At 38.7% G+C, this 26,750-nt stretch overlaps 2 protein-coding genes across 6 annotated transcripts in view; one reads left to right on the forward strand and one right to left on the reverse strand.

The window, feature by feature from the left end:
* Positions 1 to 13,529, reverse strand: part of CCDC18 (coiled-coil domain containing 18) — a 30,316-nt gene extending 16,787 nt beyond the window's left edge. For 2 of the 5 annotated variants that reach the window (XR_010390196.1, XM_064515894.1), the window contains exons 1-14: positions 13,378 to 13,444; positions 12,369 to 12,516; positions 12,034 to 12,193; positions 11,616 to 11,786; positions 10,480 to 10,589; positions 9,397 to 9,525; positions 7,289 to 7,385; positions 6,437 to 6,558; positions 4,712 to 5,021; positions 3,327 to 3,430; positions 3,056 to 3,216; positions 2,254 to 2,474; positions 1,340 to 1,450; positions 125 to 256 (exon numbers count right to left, since the gene is read on the reverse strand). Coding sequence is in view for 4 of the 5 variants with exons in the window: in XM_064515894.1 (XP_064371964.1) it covers positions 125 to 256; positions 1,340 to 1,450; positions 2,254 to 2,474; positions 3,056 to 3,216; positions 3,327 to 3,430; positions 4,712 to 5,021; positions 6,437 to 6,558; positions 7,289 to 7,385; positions 9,397 to 9,525; positions 10,480 to 10,589; positions 11,616 to 11,786; positions 12,034 to 12,193; positions 12,369 to 12,516; positions 13,378 to 13,444 (2,043 nt within the window). In the remaining variant the exon portion in view is untranslated. Of the gene's footprint in view, positions 1 to 124; positions 257 to 1,339; positions 1,451 to 2,253; positions 2,475 to 3,055; positions 3,217 to 3,326; positions 3,431 to 4,711; positions 5,022 to 6,436; positions 6,559 to 7,288; positions 7,386 to 9,396; positions 9,569 to 10,479; positions 10,590 to 11,615; positions 11,787 to 12,033; positions 12,194 to 12,368; positions 12,517 to 13,377 lie in introns of those variants that run through there. The other 3 variants (XM_064515895.1, XM_064515896.1, XM_064515897.1) reach the window with 3 other exon arrangements.
* TMED5 (transmembrane p24 trafficking protein 5) lies at positions 13,428 to 22,249 on the forward strand. Its single transcript, XM_064515907.1, has 4 exons — positions 13,428 to 13,817; positions 15,629 to 15,726; positions 16,266 to 16,452; positions 19,332 to 22,249. Exons 1-4 carry the CDS (start codon positions 13,443 to 13,445, stop codon positions 19,548 to 19,550), a joined length of 879 nt encoding a protein of 292 aa, XP_064371977.1. The 5' UTR covers positions 13,428 to 13,442; the 3' UTR covers positions 19,551 to 22,249.
* Positions 22,250 to 26,750: the final 4,501 nt, after the last annotated feature.

Genomic DNA, 26,750 nt, shown 5'->3' on the forward strand with positions numbered 1-26,750 from the left:
AACAGTAAATGCACAGAGTATTAATTGGGTGTCTGCCTCAAAATTGCTGAACAAACAAAGAAATCATTCAACATAGGAGAAAAGTTACCAAGTATATCACTCATACTAGCATAAAAGGTCTTACTAGTTCAATCTGCTTCTCCATCTCTTTGTGCTGCTCAAGGTGAATTAACTTTGCTTTTTCAAAAGCTGAAGCTATTTGCTCATGTTCTTCACTGATGGTTCTTTCCAACTTATGAATATGGCTGTTCTTTTCCTGGGAAATGGCAACAGAAAAACCTTGATAAAAGTATTTAACTCTGATACCAAATACTGGATTACTTTGTAATCAAGTTCCTAGACTTCATAAAGGAACAACACAGAGAATACTAAAGTTATACACAGCGTGTTTTATCTCAAAGAATAGCAAGCCTGCAATGTACGTATAGAATGCCCCTAAATGCAGCCACTACACACAAGTAGGATGTCTGCCACGGTGAACTACTGGCACAGATTACAGCAACTGGAGGAAGGAACTTCTGACTGACAGAAAGACAAAAAGAATTTCTTTGTTCACGTAGATGTATTGAATTTTTAAAATTCAAGTTCCCATTTGAAAGGGGCCACAGACATTGTTTCCTTTTCTAGCAGTCTTAGACCCTGACACCCCCCCCCGCCAAGACTTTATATAACAATACCAGGACCTGAATTTAGAGTTACCCAAATGTTAGACTACCTTCCTCACTGCTTTCCACTTAAGACATTTTTTATCCAAGGGTCAATATCTATTTCTTAAAAATATGCCACTTAAAACCACCAATAGGAAAAAAAAAAAAGTAGTGAAGTGATTTGCCCAATGTCACATTTAACATTTGGAATCCATCCCTGCTGTCCCGTACCCTAATAATTTCATACAGAAGACTACTTGAGAACTTCAGAAAAAGAAAACAGTGCCAGCACAATACATTATAACTTCTCCCATGCTCTTTTCTATTTGTCCTATATCCCAAATCAATCATGTATATGTTACTTTAGGAGTAACTTTGCTCTAATGGAAAAGTAACATAATTTGATTTTGATATGACCAAGTTTTCATTTTACACGTAATCGAAAGGGGGAAAAAAAGTAATATATCCATTAACAACTTAGCATTTGTGTTCAAAGGTTAAAAAAGATGTTTTATTTGAAGTGAGATTATTCAGGCTTTTAAAACTGTAGTGCCTAAAAGCTGAATGGACTGTCTAGCAGATCTGAAAGTCTATCCATTTTGAGTATGTGTAATAACACCATTTTAACTTAAACTTTAATCTCCATGTATTAAATTTTACACAGATGTAGTTTCTCACTGATAATTTTTTACCATGAGTTCCTTTTCCAACTCAGTATTTCTTGCTGCAGCTGAAGAATAAGCAACAGTCTTTTCTTCCAACTGTTTCTCAAGTGCAGAAAGTTGAGATGATTTCTTTGCTATCTGAAAACAAATATGACATAAAACAGTGTGAAGACAATTGTTTCAGGTTTATTCAAATATTTTTATTTGTATATGTCTTCTTATAATCAATTCTGTTTTAGCTACTATAATTTCTTAGTATTTTAATGCTTTGTTTATTTTTGTACCCTGTAAGTAATAATGATTAATAAATGGAAGAACTCAGGACAATTTACCTCAAACACGCAACCCATAACAACTATCAATGGCATAAAAGTGAATTAGCTATTAAGGATTTATAACATTTCATTGCTACTATGAGGAAATATTGCAAGTCAAAGTATGCTGAAATTCTAAAAACACATTAGCACCAGAAGGTAAATATTGCATTTCAACTTATTTAACCCGAGAACAGCTAGTTAAAGCTTAATTTCTTCTGCAGTTCTCCAGGAACAATGCTGATCTCTGGCAACTGTATTAATATTTAATGAGGAAAAATATTTAGAACTGTTCTTTCAAAATCTATTCCTTAAGATAAGTATATTTTAATTCAAGCATATTAAAGCCACAAGACCATGCGTACTTCCCACATAACAATCTAAATAGCAGTGATAAAGCCCACTAACTACTTCAGCTTTAAAACTAGAGATTTCTGACAATAGAAAAATTAAGACTGCTACATTTAAATTTTCCTGCTTGCTCAAAAGCTTGTTATTTCCAATTTTTCTTAAATAAGCTGGACTTAAAAACTAATAGGGCAATTAGTTTTCCATAAAAATTGTCTTAGCCATCTTTGATTACTGAACAAAAAGTGACACATTTTTCCAGTGCCACTAACAACTTACTTCTCGCTCTAAGTTACTGGTTTTTGAAGCCTTCTCCAACAGTTCTTCTTGTATGATTTGAAACTGACTGGCTCTCTGAGCCATGCTGGTCTTCAAAGAAGAGTTCTCATGATTCACTTTTGTCAGTTCAGTGCATAACTCTTCTACCTCTTTCTTGAATCGTTGCCTCTCCTTTTCAAATTGTTTGCTGATAAGTTCCAACTGTTGACATTTTCTCCTCTCTCAAAGTAAGAAAAATATAAATCTAAGATTCATTTACAGAAGGGCATACAAACCAGCAAGCAAGTTAACAATCATACATCCCATCAAAAAGAGAAATAAAATTCAACTGCAGCATGTGGAACTAATAAATACAGTATTCAGCCACAAGACTAACTTTTTAATTTTTCCCTTTAATGTAACTACATACTGTGACTCAAGAAAAAAAAAAAACAAATACATCAAAAAAAATGAAGGCAGTGCCCTGAAGTCATTTTGTTGTACAGTACTAACAGCAATTGCAGAAGGAAAAGAAATTCAGTGACAGCTGGATACAAACAAAAGAAAGAAAATACGGAGACCTTGGCATAAACAACATAAAGAAAAAAGACATATTTCCATTTCAACAGTTTGTAGCTAGAATAAGTAACAAGCTGAACAAGTAACTCTTAACTCGTGGGGAAAAAAAAAAAAAAAAGTGCCTGGAGAACATCACAATTTCCAGAAGAAATTACTAGAAAAGTGATTTAAACCCCACAAAAATTTGAACTCCTATTCCGTGGTTTAATCAGAAGGAATCATACAGCTAGTTCAGTAAGTTTACCTGCTTGATTTCCAGTCAATTTGACAGGCTCTGTTTCTTTGACACATAATCTGCTACTTTCCTGTCCTTCATTATCATTAGAAAGATGCTCAGCTGTCTTACATACAGTTAAGTTTGTGTGAAGCTTTTGAATTTCTGCTTCTTTCACTGCCAGTTTCAGTCTATCACAAAAAAAGAAGGTAAATATTTAACATTCTCTCTATGTGCTAGTTCTAATACCTCCTAATTATCTGCCTATTCTTGCCATAATTCAGTAACCAGAAAGTTATACCTCAGGTCTGCAATCAAAGATTTATTTGATTCACAACAAGAGTCTGAGAGAGCTTCTTTTGTGGAGGAACTGGGCAGCTGATGTTTCAAGTGGTGCCATTTAAACTAAAAGTTAAGGGAAAACCAAAATCAATGCAAAATCGACTTTTTATTGCTTCACAGCATAATTCATGTATTCTACTAGCATATCATTTTTAACACAAACATGCCAGGATGTTAAAAGTTTGGGTAACCTGACCTTTAAAATTCTTCTCCTAAATGAGTGAGTGGGAATTATAGGCATCAAGTCCCCCTGAGACTGCGGCCTCTCCTTTAGATATCTACGTACAGGCACTGAAGTGTGAATGTTTTTGTCATGAAAGATTAGAGATATTACAAGAAATTCCACTTCTTGAATTCTCACATCATACCTCTTTTCAGATTTCAGTGACTGCATTTAATATCATTTCCTCCCACCTCAAGTGAGAGAGCTTCTGAATACTCCATTAAATTACTGAAATAATTCCTATTTTTCCAGAAATAGTAAATATAATTTACTTTCCAAAAAGAGCCACAAAGTGAGTCTTTAAGGACCCTCCAAATAAAACTCTACAGTTATAACAGACCAAAACATCATGTTTCATATAAAATTACTTTACTCTCTGTAGCAGAAGCCATTTTGACAATTCTAAAATCATAAGAATACTTTTGATTTTGTTTTCAATACTACTACTCACATTTATACTTTAAAAATAATAAAGAGATCAGATGTGCTCTAGTGCTCCTGACCTTGAATGTTTCTCCCTAGCCTTACTGTCTACTTTGACTTCCCAAGGAGTTCCTCCAGTAACTCCAGTCACAACTCTGTGTTTCTTTACCTGGCTTCCCCAACCACAATCAGTAGGCTGATAAGCCAGGCTTCATTATGTTAAAACAAAAGTTAATTTGCACTCAGAGAAAGTGTGCCTTCTCTTTCCAAGCAAAAAAGTTTCCTACAAACATCTCTCCAGTTCTAATTCTATTACTGCTGTTGAAGTTGACACATCAATTGTGGCTGTGTGACACTGTCATACTGTTCAGCTGAGAAGAGCCTCAGTATCATATAGCAGGATATCATGTTTTGGAGAATATACCTTAATCTGAAGAATCGATACAGAGGAACAGAAAGTGCCATTTTAAATGCATGGTCATTAATCAACTCCAAAGCACCTATTCCTCATTCTTGAATCAGACAACAAAGTAAAATATTTAAACTTAACAAAACACTTCACCCAAGCATCTTGAAAACAAAAGAAAATGTACTCAGATTATCCCTCCGGAACTTTACAGAATTTCCATGCCACACCAATTTAGAATCATTCAAGATGCACAATACAATTTATAATGATGTATAAGCTACTACTCTACCTCTTCAGATGTATTTAGAGACAACTGGGAAAAAATCGTTTCTAGTGTGCTGAGCTCTTTCCTTGAATCCTCAATTTCTTGACAATATAATTTCAGGTGGTCATGTTGCTGTGCCGTAAGTGCTTTCAGCTCTGCATTTTCACTTATTAAAGCATTTTTCTCTTTAAGTACTATTTCTTTGTCACTAAGTTCTCTCTCAAGCTTGAGGATCTTCTGGTTAGATTGAGTCAGCAGTGATACTGTTTCAGCATTTTTTGCCTCTAGATTCTTAATTCCTTCTTTTGTGCTATGATTCTCTTCCCTTGATTGCCTAAAAGAGTAAATATTCAAAAGGCATAGGTAAGCATAGAGAAGTAGACTAGGATTCTCATTATTAAAAGTACGAGGAGAAGAATGCCCCATAAATATACTGCTTCTTCACTAGTTTCCTCCCTCTCAAAATCTAGGATTAGCTCCATACAAAGGCCAGAGGACTTTTTATGGCTTTACTAAGTTTTCACTTTTCCTAAGGACCAGGATTCAAACTGCTATGGGCAAACAGAGGCAGAGAATGAACTCCTTCTCACTCTTAGCAAGTTACTATAGTTTTAAGCACTATCAGGAGTGCCACTGGTAGGAGATACATCAAGGTGTCTTTAACTGTGCTGAAGAAAAGGCAATTCAAGAAGGGGATAAAATAACTGTATAACTTACAATAATAATAGATGAAGATAATGCATTAAGACTGAGCTAATCTAGCATTCTGTTACCAACAAGAGGGGGAGGGATCCTATTTCTCCTCTCCTCGCATATCTGATTGTACAGCAGGCCAATTATATTTTTAACCCATCAGAAATTATTAACCTTTTAATGCATCTGTTTGCCTGGCAAGTCGAATTGGCTCAGCAAGGCCTGATGAGGGCCAAACCTGGTGCAAATTACCAGAGAAAAGAGGGCAGCCTAGAGGAGAGGTCCCTGTTAACAGCAGACAGCTGTTAAACAGGCTCAAGTTAGTGTGGGGTTGCTCGCACTGCCCGCCTTTGGCAATATGGCCTAGAGAGCAACAACTGTGAAGACAAGAATGTGAGTGTGGACATGTGTGAATGGGACACCCAGAACTGTCTGAGAGGGTGTGTGCCCACAACTGATAATGCTAGAGGAAGACAACCATCAGCTGGATTTAACAGTAGTGAGGGAATTACAAAATAAACTTCTGAAACAAAAGAGCAGTCAACTTGCAAATAAATATATAGAAAGCATGACAACTTTTGACAGTGGGGAAAGACTTTGGAATCGGAACAGAGCAACAGTCAAAACTTGGTTTGACACTGCCAGAAGTTGCCCTGCCTGCATCATAACCTCTGTTCAGACCTGAATGCAGCCTCCCCATCGGATACCAAGAGCAGCCTGCACTCCAGCTAGTGGTATGTGGTGCAACAAGTAGGGACACACAGGGTGTGTGTAAGCAAACTTGTAGGGTGGTTTCTCACTGGCATGTGCACTGGCAAACTGTAGGGAGCAGAAGAGACAAAGCCAGAGCACCCACATCTCCCTCGGGAGCTGTGTGCAAGCAGGGGAACCTACACTCCCAGAAAAGCGGTGGGAAGGGGAAATTGATCTCAAATATTCACTGATGTTGGTCCTGATTTGGTTTAAACTACTCCAGTTTCCCAGAGACAGTTGTAACATGTAATTTCTTCCCCTATAACTGTACAGAAGTTTTTTTTTTTTAAATCTTTGCCTTACCTTAGTTGCTCTTCTAGGATTTCTAAATCCTTTCTGTAGCTGATACACTTTTCATTCAACTTCTCTTTTTCTTTTTCACAATTAATTAAATATTTTTCCAAGACTACTTCTTCAGCTTGAACCTTAAAAAGCAACTTTTCATTACTAATGATCTAAACTTCCATGACCAACAGGCTTTTTAAAAAATACTATAAACAGTATGCTGCTTCTTTTTTTCTTATAAGCAGTACATAATTCTATTAGCTCACTAGTTTGAGGAACAGGAGAGCAAAAAAAAGTTTTTCTTTTTTTCTGACATTTGGGGAAAAGTAGTATTATTTTGGTTTAGTATTTTTAGAAATAATGTATTTAGGCAATGTCCTCCCACAAAGAAAGAAGTCTAATCAAATCAAAATTCTCCTTGAGAGGTAACTCTCTCAAGCCTGCATAATTTCTCCTCCTGCCAGGCAGGTAACATTAACAGCTTTGACCCCTGGAACTTTGGGAGATTATTTCATTTTCATCTTAGCTTTTCTCTAGTATAAGTTACAGTGGACAGCTTATGTGGAGTGAAAAGGGTTCTTTAAAAGAGCTCACACACTTTTAAACTTAGAATTCCTGGCTGACAAGCAAGAGACAGAAAGAGAAAAGGCAGCAGTGTTAGGCTACCTCAGGGTAGCAGCAGACTGGCTAGACTGTGCAAAGACAGCTTAACACTGGATAGCTGAAGTTATCAGAAAAAGTAGTTGTTTACCCTGCTTCATCTCCCTTAAGACTTTGCCAACAGAGACCGCTGATCCACTAATGAGTCCGTTTACTGCCCAGCACACCGGAAGAAACAAAGTACATAAAAAAAAGGAAAGAAAAACATACCTTTTCCAATTTTTCAGTTATTTTCTCTTTATACTTTTTGAAAACTTTTGTCAGCTCCTCAGCATTCAACAGAGCTTCATTTCTCTGCTGTTCTGCTCTGCAAAGAAGTATACCGACTTTAAAAATCATAGTTTCAGTAACTATATAACCATCTCTTCCAGTTACCCAAAACCAGAAAACACAACAACTAGATTAACAGCCTTTGGTAACTTCCTTTCTCCTTCCAACTTTAAAATTCTTAGATAAAAAAAGCTGTTTCATATGCAGCATATTCTTTTTTCAAATTTCATTTTTGCATGTTAACATAAACTATATCCAAATAATAAGAATGTAAAGATAAACTTCTGGTGCTTCTCAAAAAGTTCGTGATTCCAGTCATCCTGCAGCCCCTTTGTCCCTACCACTAAAAGCCACTTCTAGGGATTGAGATAGCATGTATGATAAAAAAAAAGAAGAGAAGAGTGCCCCTTGAAATTCAAAGGGCTTAAGGCGGACTAGAAGTGGTTTTGATGCGGAAAGGAGCTCTGCGTGACTGGAATTATGCTGGGACTGACAGGATTACAAGATGAGTTATTTGAGGATACTGAAGAGATGGCATCAATAATGGTAAAGGAAACAGATGCTGAGGTGATATGAGAGTGAGCAACCATTCAAAGGAGAAATCCAGACCACCTTTCTCCCTCTTACCTTCCTCCATCATTACTCACTTGGGAAGAAGTTGGACCAGTAGCCTTGGGACAGCTTAAGGATGCAAACCGTTCAGGATATCCAACACAAACACAACAGAATTACTGCTGCTCACTAGGAATTTCTTCTCTCTCACTGAGGGAGCTGTGGGGACAGGGCAAGTGCCTCACCTAAGTACAGCCTACCCCTAGATCAGCGTTTCTCCGTCTGAGCACCACTACCCATGTGGAGATGGCAAAAGCATCCAGAAAGAAAGGGATAAAGGGGCTTCAAGATAATGAACAATATAGCACCAGTCAGAAGCACAGAGTGAATAAGAAGTGGCTGTAATTACTGACTGAAAGCAAGTTGTAACTGTTTACACTAATCAGAACACTGTATGTTGCCTTCAACACCTGGCAGAAGCTCAGTTTTTCAACAGTTCCCAAACATTGACACCTGCAACTAGTAACTAACTACAGCTAGTTCTAGCACCACATGCCTTGAACAGTGAGCACAAATCAACACACATTTTTTCAGCAATAGTGCCAGGCTCTCATTATTGCCTCTTGTGTAGCTATGGGAAGGTTACAGCTAATTCAGGGTGTACACAGACAAGCCAAACAAGGGCTTCATACTCAAAAAACATGAGAAATGCTTTCCTAAATCATGAATTCAGTTATTCTTTTGCCCAAGGCAATGCAGTTGAATGAAAAGAGTCCTACCTGCCCAATTAATTTATTCCTCTGCTTTCTTTAAAATTACATTTTGGGGGTGATAGGACTGTGGCTGGTAATCTCCCAGCAGTTCAAAGAAATGATCTATCCTTCTCAGTAGCTACACAACTACTAGGTTCAATGAAAAGGATGCAATAGGAAAGGATGGTGAAGATGAGGGGAAGTGACGGCATCCTTTTCAACCGTAAAACACATGTAGATAAGTTAAGCACAACAAAACCATTCTCTCATGTAAGTTGTGTTTTGATTGCTTCTCCTCTCCCCCTAGTAATACCACACTGGGGAATCGTTCTGTTGATTGCAAGTATATGCTTGAAATACAGCATATGCTTATTTTTCTGTAAGTGCTTGCAAGACAAAGTGAAAAATAATTCAGGTAAAATACATTCTGGACACATTTCAACTCTCAACTGTACTACATCTATTCTGAGGAGAAAAACAGGTGATATAATTTAGCTGCCTAGCCAATCTATGTTAGTGTACAATACGAGCCTGCAACTATGAGCAAATTTCAAGATCAAAAAATAGTGCCAATTTTTAAAGGCACCTTTATAAAAGATGAAAATTTTTCCCATTTTTTAAAAATAACACATCTATAAATCAGAGGGATAACTTGATTCCACAAAGTAAACATCTGCCAGTGGGAATAAACACTTATGCATTAGTACAAACTTTTGTATTCAGTTTATTAAAATCACATAATACCTCTTTCCTTGCTTGCTTCGTTCAATTAACTCCATTTTCAGATTTTTATAGTCCTCTTTATATCTTTGTAACATGTGTTCTCTTTCCACTACCATTTTCTGGCTTTGCTCTAGTTTATCTTCTGCATCTCTAGCAAACGAACAGAAAGCATAAATAAAAGGCAGAAACATTTCTGAAAAGAAAAAAAAACACACTATTTTTCTCTTCTGCATATGATGTTTCAGAAGAACTAGTCTATCATGCTGCAAATCTCAGAACTAAGGAACTCCCCAGTTTCCAGACTGACCAGAGAACTCCCCAAGAGTACGTCTCTGGTCTGGAGGGGTATCCAAATGTCAACAGGCTTCAAGTGTCACTGATGCCACAGACTGAGATGACAGACTGTCACAAGAAAGATCTGAACACAGAAATCACTATTTTTCTGGGAACAGGTATAGTCATACCTATGCGCATGCACAGCACATACAACACTCAGCACATACAGATGGCAAACAACACTAATAACCCACCGAACAATATTTAAAGATAAATATTTTACTTGCTTTGTAAAAACAGGCTTGTTGAGGTATTATTTTAATATTACATAGCTTCAGGTATTAAGAAACTGATAGCCAACTGTATTTTCCTGACAACCTGTGGATATTTTGCTTACATTTGCTTTATTTGGCCATTTATCTTGATGGACATACTTAAGAAGAAAGAATCTGTTGTGTTATCTGCTGCAAAATCACATTTGAAAATACATGACCACGTAACTTTTATAGTAAGCAAACATATAGTGTACAAACACTTGACTCAGTTATAAGAGCACACTCATGTTTAGTGTAGATTATAAACTTGTCCTTTTTACCAGCCTTTTCTATTTTCCTCCATTTCTTAAAGTACATTCTCCATACATATGATATCAATACAAAACAAAAAACATCCCCTCTCAAACATGGCTTTGAAATGAAAATTTCAAAATCCAGAACTCATGACTCTTATGGAACCATGGCTATGTGATCTTGAAGAAAAAAAAAAAAGAAAAGTTGTGCTTGACAAGCAGTCCAAAATAAAATGTTCATTAAAGAGTACATTTACCACCTCAGAATTTTATCTTGAGCTGAAACTTCTGCTTCCAAATTTACAATCTGTTCTTCTAATTTAGGAATGCTGGCTGAACGTGCACCTAAAGCTGATTCAAGATAAGAAATCTGAAATATAAACATATTTGGGGTTTCATTAACACTTCCATATATACCTTCAGATAAGATGCACAAGAAGTATCTGTTTGTCAAAGGGCACAGTGCCCTTAACTTTGCAGTAGAAGACGCTTGTTCATATACACAAACTGACCTCCAACTTTCTGCTCATTTAATACCTTCACAGTTCCCTAGCACCATTCCAGTATGATACACTCTCTAGCAGAGTGGTTTCTTTACATGCTGATCTTTCTCCCCCCACAAGCTCCTGTTCCTCTATTTGTCCTTCCCATGCCAGAAAATCAAGTATTTTGTTTATCTACTTATTTGCACTCAAAGAAAACACTTCTCAAACAAGAAGTGTTAAGCATAGCTACATTTTATTATTACATTTACACCAAATACAAGAATATAATTGTTGTATAGAAAAAATATATGCTAAGTAGTAATGATTCATTGTCTACAATTTATCTTCACTTTTTCTGAATAGCAATGCTATTCTAATTCAAAACGTCAGCATTTTTCACTTCCCAGACATGGTATAACTACTGTGTTGTTATTACTCACATTAACATGGCTCAGAAATATATACCTAGCCACACAAATGTGCAATACTAATTACAGCATTGAACTATTTTCCTCACATAATTTGTTCTTCCATCTCTTCATTACCTAACTACATTTTATGATGTGAGGGGCAGGAACAGGTTTTTTTTCCCCCCTTTAATATAGCACCTACCACAACAAGTTCTCATTCTATGACTTATTCTCATTCTACAACTTACTAGCTTTAAAATAACATTTCAGAATATGAATAGACAGAATTTATAATTAATACAGTTGTTTTGCTCATGGAGAAATAGATTCCAAACTATTCTGTCCTAAAATTAATGACAAACAACACTATAACTATAAAAAGAACACTTAAACAGAATAAGCCAAGACAGAAAAATAGCACGTTCTGCCTGCCATTATGAACTAAAAATCACAGTCACTAGTGATATTTATTTGGAAAACAAATACATTAAAGATACATACTCTTGTTTTTGACTGCATCAATTCAAAGTTGATTGTTTCAACTTTATTTTTTAGGTAGTGGTTCTGAGAAGTTAAAGATGCATTCTGTTCATGAAGTGCATTCAGCTTCTCCTTAAGATGATTATTTTCTTGTTCCGCAGTTTTATCAGAAGTTGTGGACACTGAGTAGGACTAGACATTAAAAATATATATATATATTTATACACACGTATATACACACACATATAAGCAATATATACACCAAAGAACCACTACATTATGTTTAAGAAACAATCAGTGACATAGCAGCAGTACTGCACAGTTCAATGTTAAAGCGTACCAACTCAAAGACATAAAAGCAAAAAGTATTCATAAACATATGAAAGAATATATAACAAACAAAATACAGTAAAAATAAGTAATAAAGAGCAATATTTACTTTGCATTTTCTTTGAAAATCTCTTTCCTGGCAAGATGTTTTACCAGCATTTTTCTTACAATTAGAAGAGCCTTGATAGTTGCAATTAGGTTGAACAAGATCCTCCAGAGTGAGGTCTGCAGCCTCTTCAAGGTGGTCAGAATGTTCACTTGCACTAGTGCTAGGAGGGAGGTAAAAAGTCATTACTCCGTTTTTCTTTATTACTTTTCCTTTCTTCCATAAGGTATTCAAAAGCAAAACACAAAATGAGCTACTTGCAATAATCCTTAACACTGAACAAGATGGATTTAAACTACACAAGAGTCTTCTGCTCTCATTCCCAAACACAGTCATACCTGGAAAGTTCTTCCCCTACAGTTTGTAGATCCCTTTCAGTTCTCCTCAGCTGATTCCTTAACAACTCTACATTTGCAAGCAGTTCTTCATCATCATCACTTTTAGAGTGAGTCCACATTCTGTACTCCTTTGGCACTATACGTATAGCTAAAATAACATTTAATATTAGAACACTTATAAATGTACTTTGACACTATTTGCAAAGCTATACTTTCAAAAATACTGAAATAAGGACATATAGGATCTTTCTGAACCAAAGGTGCAAGCTAATGCTAAAGGCTACATTTCCTGCTGTTACAATACACCTTGAACATGCACAAGTCAGGCCTGGGGATCTCTAGGAGCTGGAAAACAGACTCTCATTTACAGAACTGCTGGGGACCTACCTGCACAAGGGTTACTGCTGCACTGCAGCTGGGAGAGCACAGGTTTGACCGCTAATAAGTTTGCGCAGAGTAAGTCACACACACTCAGCACATCACTAACTGAACAGCCAGGGCACGTATGTAGTATCCTGCACTCTCCAGTTCCCTGGTTATCAGACTACTCAAACATAACCCCCATTCCCCTCTGTAAGGCTGGGACACAGCACCCGAGGGGACGGCAACGACTCTTCGACGTACAGCTAGTGCCGCCCGCCAACGAGCAGCCCGGCTCGGATCAGACCGGGGGGCGAAAGCGGCCCGCGAGCAGGGCTCGGCGAGGTGTTTTGATGGGAAACGGTCAGAAAGGCCGCTCCGGGGAGGGGAGGCCCAGCGCTGTCCGCTGCTTAGCGACAGCAGCCGCTGCCCCACGAGGACCCGGCGGCGGAAGGAAGCGTCCCGAGGCCCCTCACCGTGGGCCCGGGCCGGCCTAGGGCTGCCGAACGCCCGCCTCAGCGCTCCCCCACCAACAGCCCACAGCCTCCGGGCGGGGCGGAGCAGGGCAGCGGCTCCCAGCCGCCTCCAGGGAGAGCTACACCAACAGCAGCTCCCCTCCCACCCCAACACCCCCCGGCTCCGTCCTCACCCCGCTTTGAACCGCGCGGGCCGTTGGCGCCCCGGCCTACCTCCTCCGCCACTGCCTCACGGCGCATGCGCAACGTCCCGGCCGTGCCCAGGGCCGCGGCGCCCGGCGAGCCGCCCCGCGGGCAGCCTATCGCCGCGCTGCGCCGCGGTGCACTGTGGGCAGGGGGCGGGGCGCGCGGCGGCGGCCGCTGGCGGGGCGGGGCGGGGCGCCGGCTCCCGGACGGCGCCGGTAGCGGCGGGGGGATGAGGCCGGGCCGCGGCGCGCTGCCGCTCCTCGGCTGCCTGGCGCTGCTGCTGCTGCTGCTGCCGCCGCCGCCCGCCGCCGCCGCCGAGTTCAGCTCTTCCCTCGACAGCGACTTCACCTTCACGCTGCCCGCCGGCCGCCGGGAGTGCTTCTACCAGCCCATGCGCAAGGAGGCCTCGCTGGAGCTCGAGTACCAGGTCCGGGAGGGCGGCGGCCGCCGCGGCGGGCGGGGAAGGGGCGGCGGGCCGGAGCGGGGCCGGACGGAGCAGCCCGCGGGGCTTGGGGCTTTCCCGGGGCGCGGCGCGGGGCGGGCGGCGCTTGCGGGGGCAGCGGCGCGGCTGCAGGCGGCGAGCGAGCAGGGAGCCGGCAGGACGCTCCCGCCGGCCGGGCCTGGGGCCGCCTCTCCGCCGCGGGCCCTCGTCCGCCGCCCGGTGAAGGTGAGGGCTGCGGCGGCTGCGGAGGCGCCCTGGCGGCTGCGGCTGTCCGCGGGGGGCTGCTGCTGCTGCGTTGTTGGCAGGAGACCGTTTCTTAAGGGTAGGTGAAAACTTTAAATACAGGAAACCTGGCGGGCTGCCTCAAAGGTCATTCCGATGGCTAAATCTTTTCTTTTTTTCATTCTACTAGCTGTCGTCTTTTTTTTCCTTGGTAAGTTCTCAACTTGCCATCCTTTAAATCGGTGAAAGTAGAACGCTGACTTCTGTGACCTCGTGTGATACAGCCCCAAAGCACAAACAGAACCGCTGCTGATGTACAAACCACTCACTTGCCTATCTCTGTCTTATCTTAGACATCAGAGTTTTTCAAAAAGTCTTGTTTAGCTAGATCGACATTAACATCTCAAAGCGCTTTTTCCGAAGAGCTGAGCTCTCCAGGTATCTGTGCAAAGATCTCACCTTTTCTTAACGAAAAACTTTTTCAGGGAGAATAAGCAGTGTGTGAGAAGCTGCAGTGAGTGTTTCTCACCCTGCTACTGCACCTCAGGATTAGCCTGGATCTGTCTTTTTTTTTTTTTTCCCCCTGCCTCCCAACTGAGAATGCAAAGAGAATGAAAATCTGAGTTGCTAATCCTGATTATTTCCTAATTGCTTTTAGTTACATGCAAAACTGAACAGGAATCAAAGGTGGAGGTGATCAAGCTCCGTTCACAGTCCTGTCTAAGCAAAACTAACAAAAATCCTATTTTAGAAAGTCAGTGGAAAGTAATTATAATGGCCCTTTCAGATTTATTACAAAAACAACAAATGTCTTTAACAGGGAACTTACTCAAGGATAAATTTCTCTGCACTACTGGTAATAGTATTGATTCATCTTTCCAGGTGAACATGAAGAAAAGGAACACTATTCATATGTTTCTGGAAATAGTTTTTTGGGGTTTTTTGTTTGTTTGTTTTTAAATACTCAGCTGTCTTCAGTTGTTAGTGGCTAAAGCACCAGAATATTCAGAGTGGAGATGCAGGTCATTCTCCAATGGCATAATGCCGTAAATGCTATGCTGATATAAAATTTTGATCCAGTATGTTCAGATTGTATCATAACCATAAAGATATATCACTGTGTATGTCTTCAGGTTGATCAACTGTTAGCTGTTCATTTTCCCCTTTGGTACATCTCCAGTCTTACTTTCAGCCAGTGCAAACTTTGCCCTTGATTTCAGCAGCAGAAGACTTCTGTACTCAACCCACTGGAATACACCCGCACACACCCTGACGTGGACCTAAGTAATGTCATTGTAGATGTGATCCCTCTCTGCCCCCCTGCCCGGTTACTACCTTTCCTGCTGAGAATTTCTACAATGCAACCTATGTAGTGATACAACTGTAGCCATGTTAGTACTGTTAAAACAGCATGGTTTTGTTATGTTGTATACAATTACTATGAAACTTAGTTTGAACTCTCATAGACAGATTCACCTTTTAAATTCTTCCTGTGACAGTTCCCTTAGAAACTTATTTTCAGCGATGCAAACATGAACTCCACTGTTTTTTTTGTTGTTGTTTTTGTTTCACAGGTTTTAGATGGAGCAGGATTAGATGTTGATTTTCATCTACTGTCTCCAAAAGGTGAAACTCTAGTTTTTGATCAAAGAAAATCAGATGGAGTTCATACGTAAGTTTTACCTTTTTATAAACACTTAATGCTTTTTACATGGATCTTACCACGAGTTGAAGGATATTTTTGCTTTCATGATAGCTGTTAATAGTGAACAAAAGTAATTTTTGTGGAGTTGAAAAAGGTATCCACAATCTAATATTAAAAACATAAAACCAGCCATAAAAATAAGGGGAAAAGCTCCCTATTTCTCTTTTTATCAAGGCATTACAATAGAGTATAAGAATCCCACTCATATTATAGATTTTTCTTAGTCATTCACAATGTTTCAAAAGCCAAATAAAGGAAAAAGTAAAAGTAAGCTGCTGCTATCTTCATCATAGTAAGACTTAAGAGTAGGCAGGGCTGGTTTTACTGTGACTGTGCAATCTGTAAAGTGTCTTTACATTTCTTATTTTTATATAAAAAGCTAATTGAGTTATTTTTAAATGCATGCTTGTCCCTCTTAAAGAGGAAAACTTGCTTATAAAACTCACCCTTTGAGGACCAGTGCTAAAAATGTAGTTAACTTAGCAATATTTTGCTTATATATACAGTGTGGAAACAGAAGATGGTGATTACATGTTCTGCTTTGACAACACATTCAGTACCATTTCTGAGAAGGTTATTTTCTTTGAACTGATCCTGGACAACATGGGAGAAGAAGGAGGACAAGACCGAGAGGACTGGAAGAAGTACGTTGCAGGCACAGATCTCCTGGATATGAAACTGGAAGACATTCTGGTAAGTATCCAATCCTAAATTCTTCTGAATATAAGAATATTTAGAAAAACTTGCTGTCATTCAGCCATTCAGTCTTGGTCTGATGCATCATCCTGGAAGCTATTCCACTTGCCTGAAGTTCTTCTACTGATACATGAAGCGCAGCACCATGGATTTCTTGCTTCCACACAGAAGCTTGAGAACAGTTTTTTGGAATAAAATTTTAGTCAGCTAGAAGAAACTGTATAGATTTAGAAGTTGTTGTACTTTCCATTCAAGCTTCCTTTCTCCTTACTGCTAAAATGGGATATTTTTCCTAGTAGCAACAAAATGAATATTTATAACATTAAAATATTGCTTAATCTCAATAATGGAGTTGGAATCACTGCATAGATTTTATCATGTTTGAAAATACAGTATTTGGCAAGTCTCTCGTTCTCATCTTTGCACAGGTGCCCCAGCCAGCATATGAGTTATTATTTCTATCTTAGACAATTTCCTAATTACTTTATTAGATTTTTGTAATCAATTTTATTTCCATCTTTTCCAGCTCATAAACAATTTAGCTAGATCAGGAAATAATCTATACCACACTGCACATTCACCTTTGCAGGCATTCAGAGGACATTTGAGAGAGTAGTGGTGAACCACTAATAGGGCTGCTGAGCATGGTGATATTACTGCTAAAGTAAGTGGAGAGGAGTAGGTGCTCTAAGTTACTGATCTGGCAGAGATACTGCACATAATGTCCTTAAGCACTGAGCAACTGCAGGCGGGAACTGTTGTCAGCTGATCCCAAGAAAAACTGTGAGGGACCTGCTCTCCTTAGCTGCTTTGCTTCTCAGTTTTAATTCTTAAAGCTTACTTGAGTCAAACTGCTTCCAGTTTGCAGTAATAGCAGCCACAGTTCCAATTTTCAGTTACTGTGAATGGTAATGTTTGCTTAAACCGTACACTAGTCCTGTTGGATGTAGGATGAAGACTACCTCCCAGTCAAAGCTGTATTTCCTTCCATGATCACTAAATGTTCAGATTACTGTAGAAGCAGAGGATTGCTTCGTGTTCCTGTAGCATGTAGCACTGTTCTTAGTGTTCAGCAGGATGCAGTAAAAGCCGTTGTTTGTTTGCTGGTAGTTACAGACAGTAGATGTCTTTTTTAAAAAAGGAAAATTGGCATCCAGAAAAACTCATTTTGAATACTTACTGAAGACAATCTAATATGGAGAATGATGGTTTGTTGTGTCCTATTTATTGGAATAAACTAAAGCCAGATTTTCTAATGACAAAACAAACAATGTTTGAGATGCCAAATGTGTTGTATATGATGTATGATGTATTTTTACATAGTTTAAGCCAAACCCTGGCTCTGAAAGTCAGACAGCCCTTCTTTAAAACCAGTGACAAAGCCAATTAGAGAAAACAAAGTCTAGAGGGGGGATGGCGAAGGAAACTCCTCTTACACTAATCACAAGTAATACTGTAATGGATCTGAGAGTTACTATTGTGTACATAAAGATATTTTTCCCGAAAGAAAAACAGATGGAGAACTTGTCTTCATTTGAGGGCCTTGCAGACCTTTAAAGCAGGTAATTTTTGTAAAGTTAACACTAGTATTTGATACCATTGTTTACCTAGTCAAGCTATTATATTACTTTTTGGAAGTTCTATGAAGACTTGCACAAATACTTAGCAGTTAAAGTTCTTAACTGCTAAAGTTCTTAAAGATAAACAAGACAGTTTCTGGGGAAAATGGGGAAATATATTATTTGTAAAGCTCTTTTATGGTGTTGGTGACATACGATCTTTAGTATTACCATAAAATTATCTGGCATCCAAAAATAGCATTTTTTGAAATGTTTTATGTTTAATATGGAGCAAGGAAAATGTCCATGGAGAAAAAGTTACTGATAGTTTTTGTTGTTGTTGTCGTTGTTTTAATTTATACTATCTATTTACTATAGTGTTACTGCGCACATTACTCTTCCCACTAAAAGTTATCTCAGGTCCCATGGTGAAAGCAAGATCATAAGGCCTAGAAAATTGACACTTCATGAGATTTGCCTTTAGGTTGTGACTATCCATTATGCTGTGGATGAAACATAACAGTTTATAGGACCAAGTGTTTACTCCATAAACCCTAAATACAGAGCGGATCTGGAGCAGCTGTTCTTAGGGCCAGAACGTTTATGTACTTCCTTTGGTTCCTTGAGACAAACTGTGCATCATTCATCTCCTTTATAGTACCTCTAGTCATCCTATTGACAAGATTTTTTTTAAGTCAAAATTCTGCTTTAGTATCAAAATTGAAGCAGCAGTTTATGGCCATTACAATTAAAGCATAAGAAAGAGGATGGGAATGTAACCTTACAATACCTCTTTTTTCTTTTTTTCCTACAGCTGTAGACCTGTTTGGGTTAAAAGGTGCCTTAATCAGATTATCCATCAGAAAACAACTACCTTTGTTTTGCAGTTCCCTAGTACATTACTTGTTTGGGGTCTATTTTTTTACAGATAATTGCTTTTTACTTGCCTGAATACCTGGAATCACAGTTCCCCAAGATACAATGGAATATAAAAAAATGGTTTTAGGTTTGATTTCTGTCACACTTCCTATCCTCCTGTATATGATGTCTGGGGGGGGAACAAGGTATTACTACTTGACCTTAATGCCATGTTAGTTAAGCCTTGTTAGGTGACAGATAATAAATGGGCTAGATGTATTAAAAAAAAAGCCTGTGATGAAGTATAGGTTTTATAAGTGAATTTAACTGTCTACTAGGTAAGAAATTAATACTGTTACTACATTATTATTTAATGCTTATATGTATTGCAAGCTATCTGTTTATATGAAGTGTCCTTTCTTTTCATCCTTCTAAAAATATTCTTTTGTTACTTACTAGGAATCCATCAACAGTGTCAAAGCTAGACTAAGCAAAAGCGTCCAGATTCAGACCCTACTCAGAGCATTTGAAGCTCGTGACCGAAATATACAAGAAAGCAACTTTGACAGAGTGAATTTCTGGTCCATGGTCAACTTGGGAGTAATGGTGGTGGTATCAGCTGTTCAGGTTTACATGTTGAAAAGTCTCTTTGAAGATAAGAGGAAAAGTAGAACTTAATATTTACTATGATCATAAAGATATATAGGTGGGGGGAAGCAATAAACTGCTACAGAAAAGAAACAAAGAAAAACGTGACCTTTCAGATTCTCTTGAACAGCAGTAGACACATCAGGTTTCTAAGTCATGGGGCTTTTTAACATGAACAGAATGCCTTGCCCCAAGCTCTTCCATCTTTGCAAGTGCTATTAACAAACACTTAGTTGTTTTTCACGCTTGTAGCATTTGTTAATCATTGTTAATGAGTAGCTTATGCATAGCACACAGGATGCGGGTTCATACGCAAAGTAATGTTAATACTGTCATCTTTTTATGTTTGCAAAAAACTTTAAATGGTAACTTAGATTTGGTTTGTTTGATGTTAAACATTGAGTGAATTTAAATCTGTGCCTACATGTTTACAAGATTGGGGCTCACAGAGTAGTCTGTGATTACCATCATTTATCGTCAAAGCAAAGTGTTTTTTAAAAATCCTCAGCTTTTGTTGTACAGCATCATGTAGAAACACTGGGTTAATTCTCATTGTGAGAACAAAATTACAGCTTTTTTATTTTTTATATACAGATGGCTAACATCAGCACTTTAAACACTGTCAATGTGAAATTGAGTCAGCGTTGAAAAGAATTGGAGAAAATAGGTGCAATTCCTCTTCATAAATCTTTGTCTTGTTTTACAATCCCATTTTCCTTTTTGGCTGTTACATGAGATCCAAGATACAACTGACTATGTGGTGTACAGATGGATGCACACACAAATTGGAGCATGGTTTGTGAACTCTTAGTTATTATAATTTCATGTAATAGATACATTTTCAAGAAGTCATTTCTCATATTTTTTCCCTTTTATTTGCCATTTTTTTATTAGTATTGGTCTACTACATGTCTAAGACTAAAGCAGCAATTAATAGTACATCAAAAAAGCACAGCTGCGCATCTGAATTTTTCCTTTTTGCTAACACGTCTCTTAGCTGTGTAAGTACATTCTGTTCATATGAGCAGTGTTTGTAAATCTAGCTGTTTGTATGAGTAAGGAGGCATGAATTAAAGGGAGCAATAAGCACAGGCTTCAAATTTTAGGATTAAATGAATATGTTACATGACTTAACTAAGGCAAAGTTATCCTCAAATCTCTGGCTTTTCATAGTACATTGTGAGTATGGAAAACTTGCCAAAAACCTTAAGCTTATATGAATGAACTTTTTTTAATAGTTCAAACTTAGTTATTTTTACAATGTGCCACGTCATTGAAATTCCCTACAGAAATGAACTAACTACATCATTTCATCACAAAGTGTTTTAAAGACAATGAGTGTATTAGTGTTCTGCTTGTTCTTAGTTTATCTGGGTATTAACAGCAGAATTGCCGCTTTGAGACTTTCTGGGATAAAATTATTTTAAGGAGATAAGACAGGTTCGATATATGAATGAAGAAACTTCATTCAAATTAAGTAGATGCTAGCAAGGGCTACAGTACACAGGAACTGCACTTCAACTTCAGACAATGGGACCTAGCAATAATATTTCTAGATAGTTTTTATAAATTAAAGTATTATTCCATATAGAACTTATTACAAAGGATGCCAAAGGCTGTTAAGCTACTTGTCCCTTCTGCAAAGTTGTGTCCAAAATAAGACTGTTTCCCTTCAGGGTTCTGCATACCTCCTTTTCCCATGTGATGCTTTCTATTCTCAACTGCTTGGAATTGGCAAGCTTATTCATTTGGTCAGGACAAAGCCTAGGAAAGGTTAACTCTTTCTCCCACTGTGGCAAATATTTTTCTGCCATTTCTGCCACATCTCCCAGCAGTAAAGTATCATGTATCTATAACAGGACATAAACCAAAGCTCACTGGAGTCAACTTTCAAGATTTGGATCAGGTCCCTTCAGGACAGGCAAATCAAGATTCTTAGGGCTTTGTCCCTGTTGCTGGAAGAAAGAGATCTATCTTTGCCTGCATCACCAAAAGTGTGATGCTACAAACCATCTGCAAAATACTGTAACAGCTCTGTGAAACTAAGACATCTACCTCTCATATTCTTATATTTAAGCTACTAGATTCTAGCTTTCAGCTCAGATTCACCTCTCAAGGGATTAGGTCCACAGCTAATCTGTTCTGCCTCTCTGCCAGAGGTTATATATCCAGTGCCAAAACAAGCCAGAATGTGCTTGCGCTTCACTTATCCTAGTTCAGTGTGGTATATTAGCTTAAGTTGCTTATGAATGCAGGCTTCTGATAAGACACCAGACTAAACTGCAGCAGCTTCTTTGATTAGGGACAGCAGTCTCTGGTACAGGGAAAATAATGCAACAATTATCAGCAGAGTTTATCTGGATGAAAGGATTATTTTCTAACTAAGAACTCTTACTGAATTTCTCCCCATCCAAGTTTGGCTGGTTATAGAAAATTTTAAACAGGGAATAAACTATAAAGGTTAACTGTGTTTTGACTTTAGCAGCTGGAAAACATGTATCATAAGTGAAAGATTTGGCATTTAAACTTGCAGTTAAATAAAATTTCAACTGGATTTTGAAGAGCAGGTTGGTTTTGATTGTATAAAATGTACAAAGGAGAACATCAATCTACAATAGTTTCTTTTTCTTAATGGATTTTTTATTCAGAATTAAATGTTTTAAGACTTGCAGATATTGAATAAGATTATGCAAAACCCTGAGATTTTCAATAAATGAAGCTTAAACTTGTGTTTGTGTTCTTCATTTTAGTCTAAAGGAAAAATGCTTTATCTGTGAAAACTGCAAAAGGTTGAGCATGCTAGGCTAACAAGAACTTTGAATTATGCAGCTTTTAATTTCTTCTCTCATGCAAATGACTTTAGATTTACACAGCTGTCAGATCAGAATTTGACACCAACCCTCTGTAATGTCTGTAAGAGAAAGTGCAGATATCTAGTTCTGAAGTGACATCAGATGTATGTCAGCTAACGAGCCTTCAGTTTTTCAATATTTGCACTTTCATGAATAATGGTATTCTGTATTACAGCTGTAGTATATCTCTCCCAAGCTGAGTGGCTTTCAGTTATGCATGCAATGAGGTTAGGAGCAATTCTGGGAAGGATAGTAGGCACTGTCTTATGCAAAATTGTAGCAGAGGTCAGTAATACTACTGAGACTAGTAAGAGATAAAACAGTTCTAAATTACAGTAATTAGAATTACTCTTAATACAGTGTTTGTGCAGAGTACAAAGCAACAACTAGTTATTGCAGTAATATATCTTTGTCAATGGCCTGATTACATCATAGAAAACTAATTCATGCCAAAAGAAATAACCACTGAACTTTTGTTATGCACCCTCCCGGCCCTTTACCATGTAAGAATGTAGGAATACCGTGACATTACTAGTTACAAATTTGCATGCAATGAGGCATTCTTAGCCTTCTGAAAGGGGCAAAATAGCATTCACCATCTGTTGTGGAAAGCCCTTCTTGCCATTGTTACTCTCTTCCATGATAGTAACTCTTTTCTCCATCTGTTACAACTTATTCCTAAAGTTAAGGGGCTCTCCCTATTTAAAACTTCATCTGAACCTTCCAGGTAGAATTGAAGATGTACTGTCATGTAACTTACCTGTATGTAGAACAAACTAACCCTTCCATTACTGGGGGCCATTCTAAAGGGAAAGGAGTTCCACCTTGCTGGAATTAATAACATGAATTCATAAGATCTTCAACTTCCATTAACAGCTACCACTAAGAAAATTATGCAACTGCTTGTTTAGGAGAGACCAAGAATTTACTGTCCATTTAATCACTATAAAAGAAGTAATTTTATCAGTTTTTAATGCAGTGATAGTTAAACCAAAATTATTACTCTTGTAAACAACCTTGCAAAAAAGATGACAAAAATATTCTTACCTAAAATCAGATTTCCAGTTAAAGATAAAGCCTTGCATTTGCATTTTGAGAAAAATCCCACTGACATAATCCATTTTAAATAATGAGTGAAGTGAATTTTAAGAATTGATGAGCTGGTAAAATTGGGGCAAATGGCTGGTAGAAGGCACTTAAAAGGAGGCTAGTTTGTTGTTAGGTAGTATTACCAGTGCCAAATGACCATGGCATATCAAGGGAATCTAAAAATTGTACCAGTTCGCAGTCCTGATTTTGCAAGTGTTCAAATCAGCAAGAGCATGGCTAAAGTCTGTTCTTCTGGTCTGAAATACTAGAGTTACTAATGCATACAAAACCTCACAGCTCAGCCTCACTTACCTCTAATCTGGCTTCCAAATTTTTTTAATATCCTCTACATATTACCAAGTGGGAGGATGGAGCAGTAGCATCTTGCACCAAAGCTCTCTTCAAGCTTCCAACAGTGTAAGCAAAACTGCTTTTGCTGCCCCACAGTGCAGAATTTAGGTCCAGACCAGGTCCGGTATGCCCCTTCTTCATGAAAAGGTGGGCCTGCACCAGCAAAGCTGAAATCCAAGCGTGAGCCCAGAGAATGAAATTAATTTATTCAGTTGTAGTAGCTTTTGTCCCACAAACCTAACCTCCTCCCTGGCATTAGAAATCAGCATGGCTTTCTTGGAAAGTGGTGTTACAAATTGGGTCTTGGCTATTTTGCTGCCCCAGGAGACTGCTTGCTTTGCTTACACTTAGAAAAAGGCCTGGTCCTTCTAGATATAGCACTGCTGGGGCCATGCCATTCTCTTCTCTCCTTTCAGAGTGCTGCAGAAAATAAAAGTAGTAGCCTACAGTACTTCTTCACTTGCTGCAGGTACATCAATTAAATTGCGCTGTCTCTCAGAAGATTCCCCTCACTGATTAGTTTTCTATTTATTATTTTTACTTAAATAGGCTATCAGTAAGACAGCACATTTTGCTTTAACAAAGAAGAAACTGTATTAATCCACCACATGTGTTTTGTAAACAAAAAGCAAATGCAGGATTGGAGAACTCAAGAGAACAAGCAGCAAATGAGCTTTAATAACTATTGCTGTCAGTACACAAGTACAGTAAGAAATTTGGCAACTTGTTAACCCAAGTAACTCTGTACCCAGACTGAGTTCTCAGGTTCTCGGAGCACCAAGCTTCCAGCATAGCAAACACAGTGTCCAGCTCCCCAAACCAGCACACTGCCTCTTCTGAATGGTGGGTCCTGTATTATCCAAAGGACTACAGATCCTACTAAGTGAGCCTAATTTATAGCCAGACTTGGACTGAGTCAGTGCCCATCAGAAGTGGCACTAAGGTCCCCAAATCTAATCAGCCTGTCTGAATCCAGCAGGGAACAGTTCCCATGCTATCTGGTACTACTTTCTTCACAACTATCTAGTAACTCATATTCCTCCAGAGCAAAAATGTTCACACTGTACTCAGCTGGATTAGATTGATACTTGCCTCATGTTAAAACCAGCACCATAGTGGCATTTTATCTGGTGAAATGCTTCTTTAGAAATACACCAAAATTAGCATAAGCAGCACTAGATGCCAGTCTCTGCCTGGTCAACATGCTCCAGTGTGGAGGCTCCAGCAAAATTAACTCTTGGGAAACCATCTGTTTGAATTGTTTTAGAGCAGAAGGGGAAATCCCTGGTTCCAGCAAAACTGCACATACCACACCGACATTGGCAAACTAAAGCAGTTCCTCATTTGATGCAAGAGACACTAAAAGCCTCACGCCAGCCTATGCCAAGATAGCTTGGTATTAAAACAGCACCTCTGACTTAGGGAAACTACTTGTCTAGCTGGTTTAGATACTGATGAGTAATACTCAAGTCCCAAGTTTCTCATGTTAAGAAAAAGTGAGAGGAATTATCGCTGAGGAACTGATTAATGGGAATTTGTAAGCTCATGATATCACAGAAAAGACAGCAGCAAATTGAAACTGGAACTGAAAAATCACTTTACTGCTGAAAACCAGTGACCATCTGTCTTCACACTTTTTAGAAAGGATTTTACAGATAAACTTTGGCTTGATATGTTGTTCTAACCTGCGTGCATGTTCGTGCATCTGCAGTTAAGAAGCAGTAAGTCACATGCAATTATAAAAAGAATAAAATAAAAATACATATATTTTTCAGCAGCAAACAGCACAATCTGATTATCCGCTAAGTGCTTCCAGAAATTCTCTCATTTTCCTCCTCTAAAGAAACAATTTCTCTTGCAAAAGCTAAGTATTTGCATTCCTGATCAGGTATAGTCAACATATTAAAAAATAAACATCTAGGGAAAAACTGAAGGAAAACAGAAAAATAATAAAACAGATCATCACACTGTAGGAATTAAGAATCGCATAATATAAATTACTGCTAGTTGAGACTATTTAAAGATTTCACATTATCAGTAAGATAGCATGCAAATCTGGGACTGAAAGCTCAAAATTCTGCAGCAGTTCCTCCAGCTCCATCGAATGACACGCAGGACAAATCAGAGCTTGTTTACCATTTCGTAAGACTTGTGAAACTCAGATCTGCCCGGAAGCCTGGTAACCACATTGTTCAAATAATGAAACAGGAACTTCCTTTTTCTGCTGTGTTTTGAGCTGGTGAAGCAGATACAATAAAATACTAAGGTAGATGTTATGTTGCTGAATGGGACAATTGCCGGTCGAAGGAGCAGTGTTCTGACTTGAAACAGCACATGGGCAGGGAAAATGATCAAAAGCCATTTTGGAGAAAGACATCGTAAACGTGTGCATATGTTCCATGGTGTCCTCTCCCTTTCCTGGCCTCTCGAAGAGCACCTCTGTGAGAAATGACACCTTCTGCCCTAACCTCCCCACACGCACGACCCCAGCGCTGGACTAGCACGAGGCCGCTGTACCTCGCTCGCGTGCCCAGCGCGCAGCGCTTCCCGGGTGCTCAGCTGGCAGTCTGCAGCACTATCCCCAGAGAGCCCAGAGCCACAGTGCTGCAGGGGTAACACTACCTTATTATGAATATTATTTAACCAGCCACAGCAATTACCTTACCTTTCTTTGGGAATTTTTTAAAACAAATATTTGCATGTAAATCTGTCTTCAAGACTCATTATCCCCAATAATGAACTAAGAGGGCCTAGAACTTCTTTAAAAACTAAGGGTTTCTGTGTCTTGCCTAGTTCGAAAGAACAGTTCACTTTTTTTAGAGACTTCAACTTTAAAACTTACCAACTTCTGCACTGTGGTGCGGACAGGAGATAATGATAGGAGAGGAGATATACAACTCTGTTATTGCTGAGCAATGGCTTACCTTAAGCCCTTCCT

The sequence above is a fragment of the Dromaius novaehollandiae genome, chromosome 8 (genome assembly GCF_036370855.1).
Source record: "Dromaius novaehollandiae isolate bDroNov1 chromosome 8, bDroNov1.hap1, whole genome shotgun sequence".
Lineage (NCBI taxonomy): Eukaryota > Metazoa > Chordata > Aves > Casuariiformes > Dromaiidae > Dromaius > Dromaius novaehollandiae.

Bases quoted from the DNA above. Each gene is read 5' to 3' on its own strand.
- TMED5 (XM_064515907.1), top strand. From the start codon at position 13,443: ATGCGCAACGTCCCGGCCGTGCCCAGGGCCGCGGCGCCCGGCGAGCCG. The intron at 13,818-15,628 runs GTCCGGGAGGGC...TTTGTTTCACAG, and splicing joins CGCTGGAGCTCGAGTACCAG to GTTTTAGATGGAGCAGGATT. The intron at 15,727-16,265 runs GTAAGTTTTACC...TTATATATACAG, and splicing joins AAATCAGATGGAGTTCATAC to TGTGGAAACAGAAGATGGTG.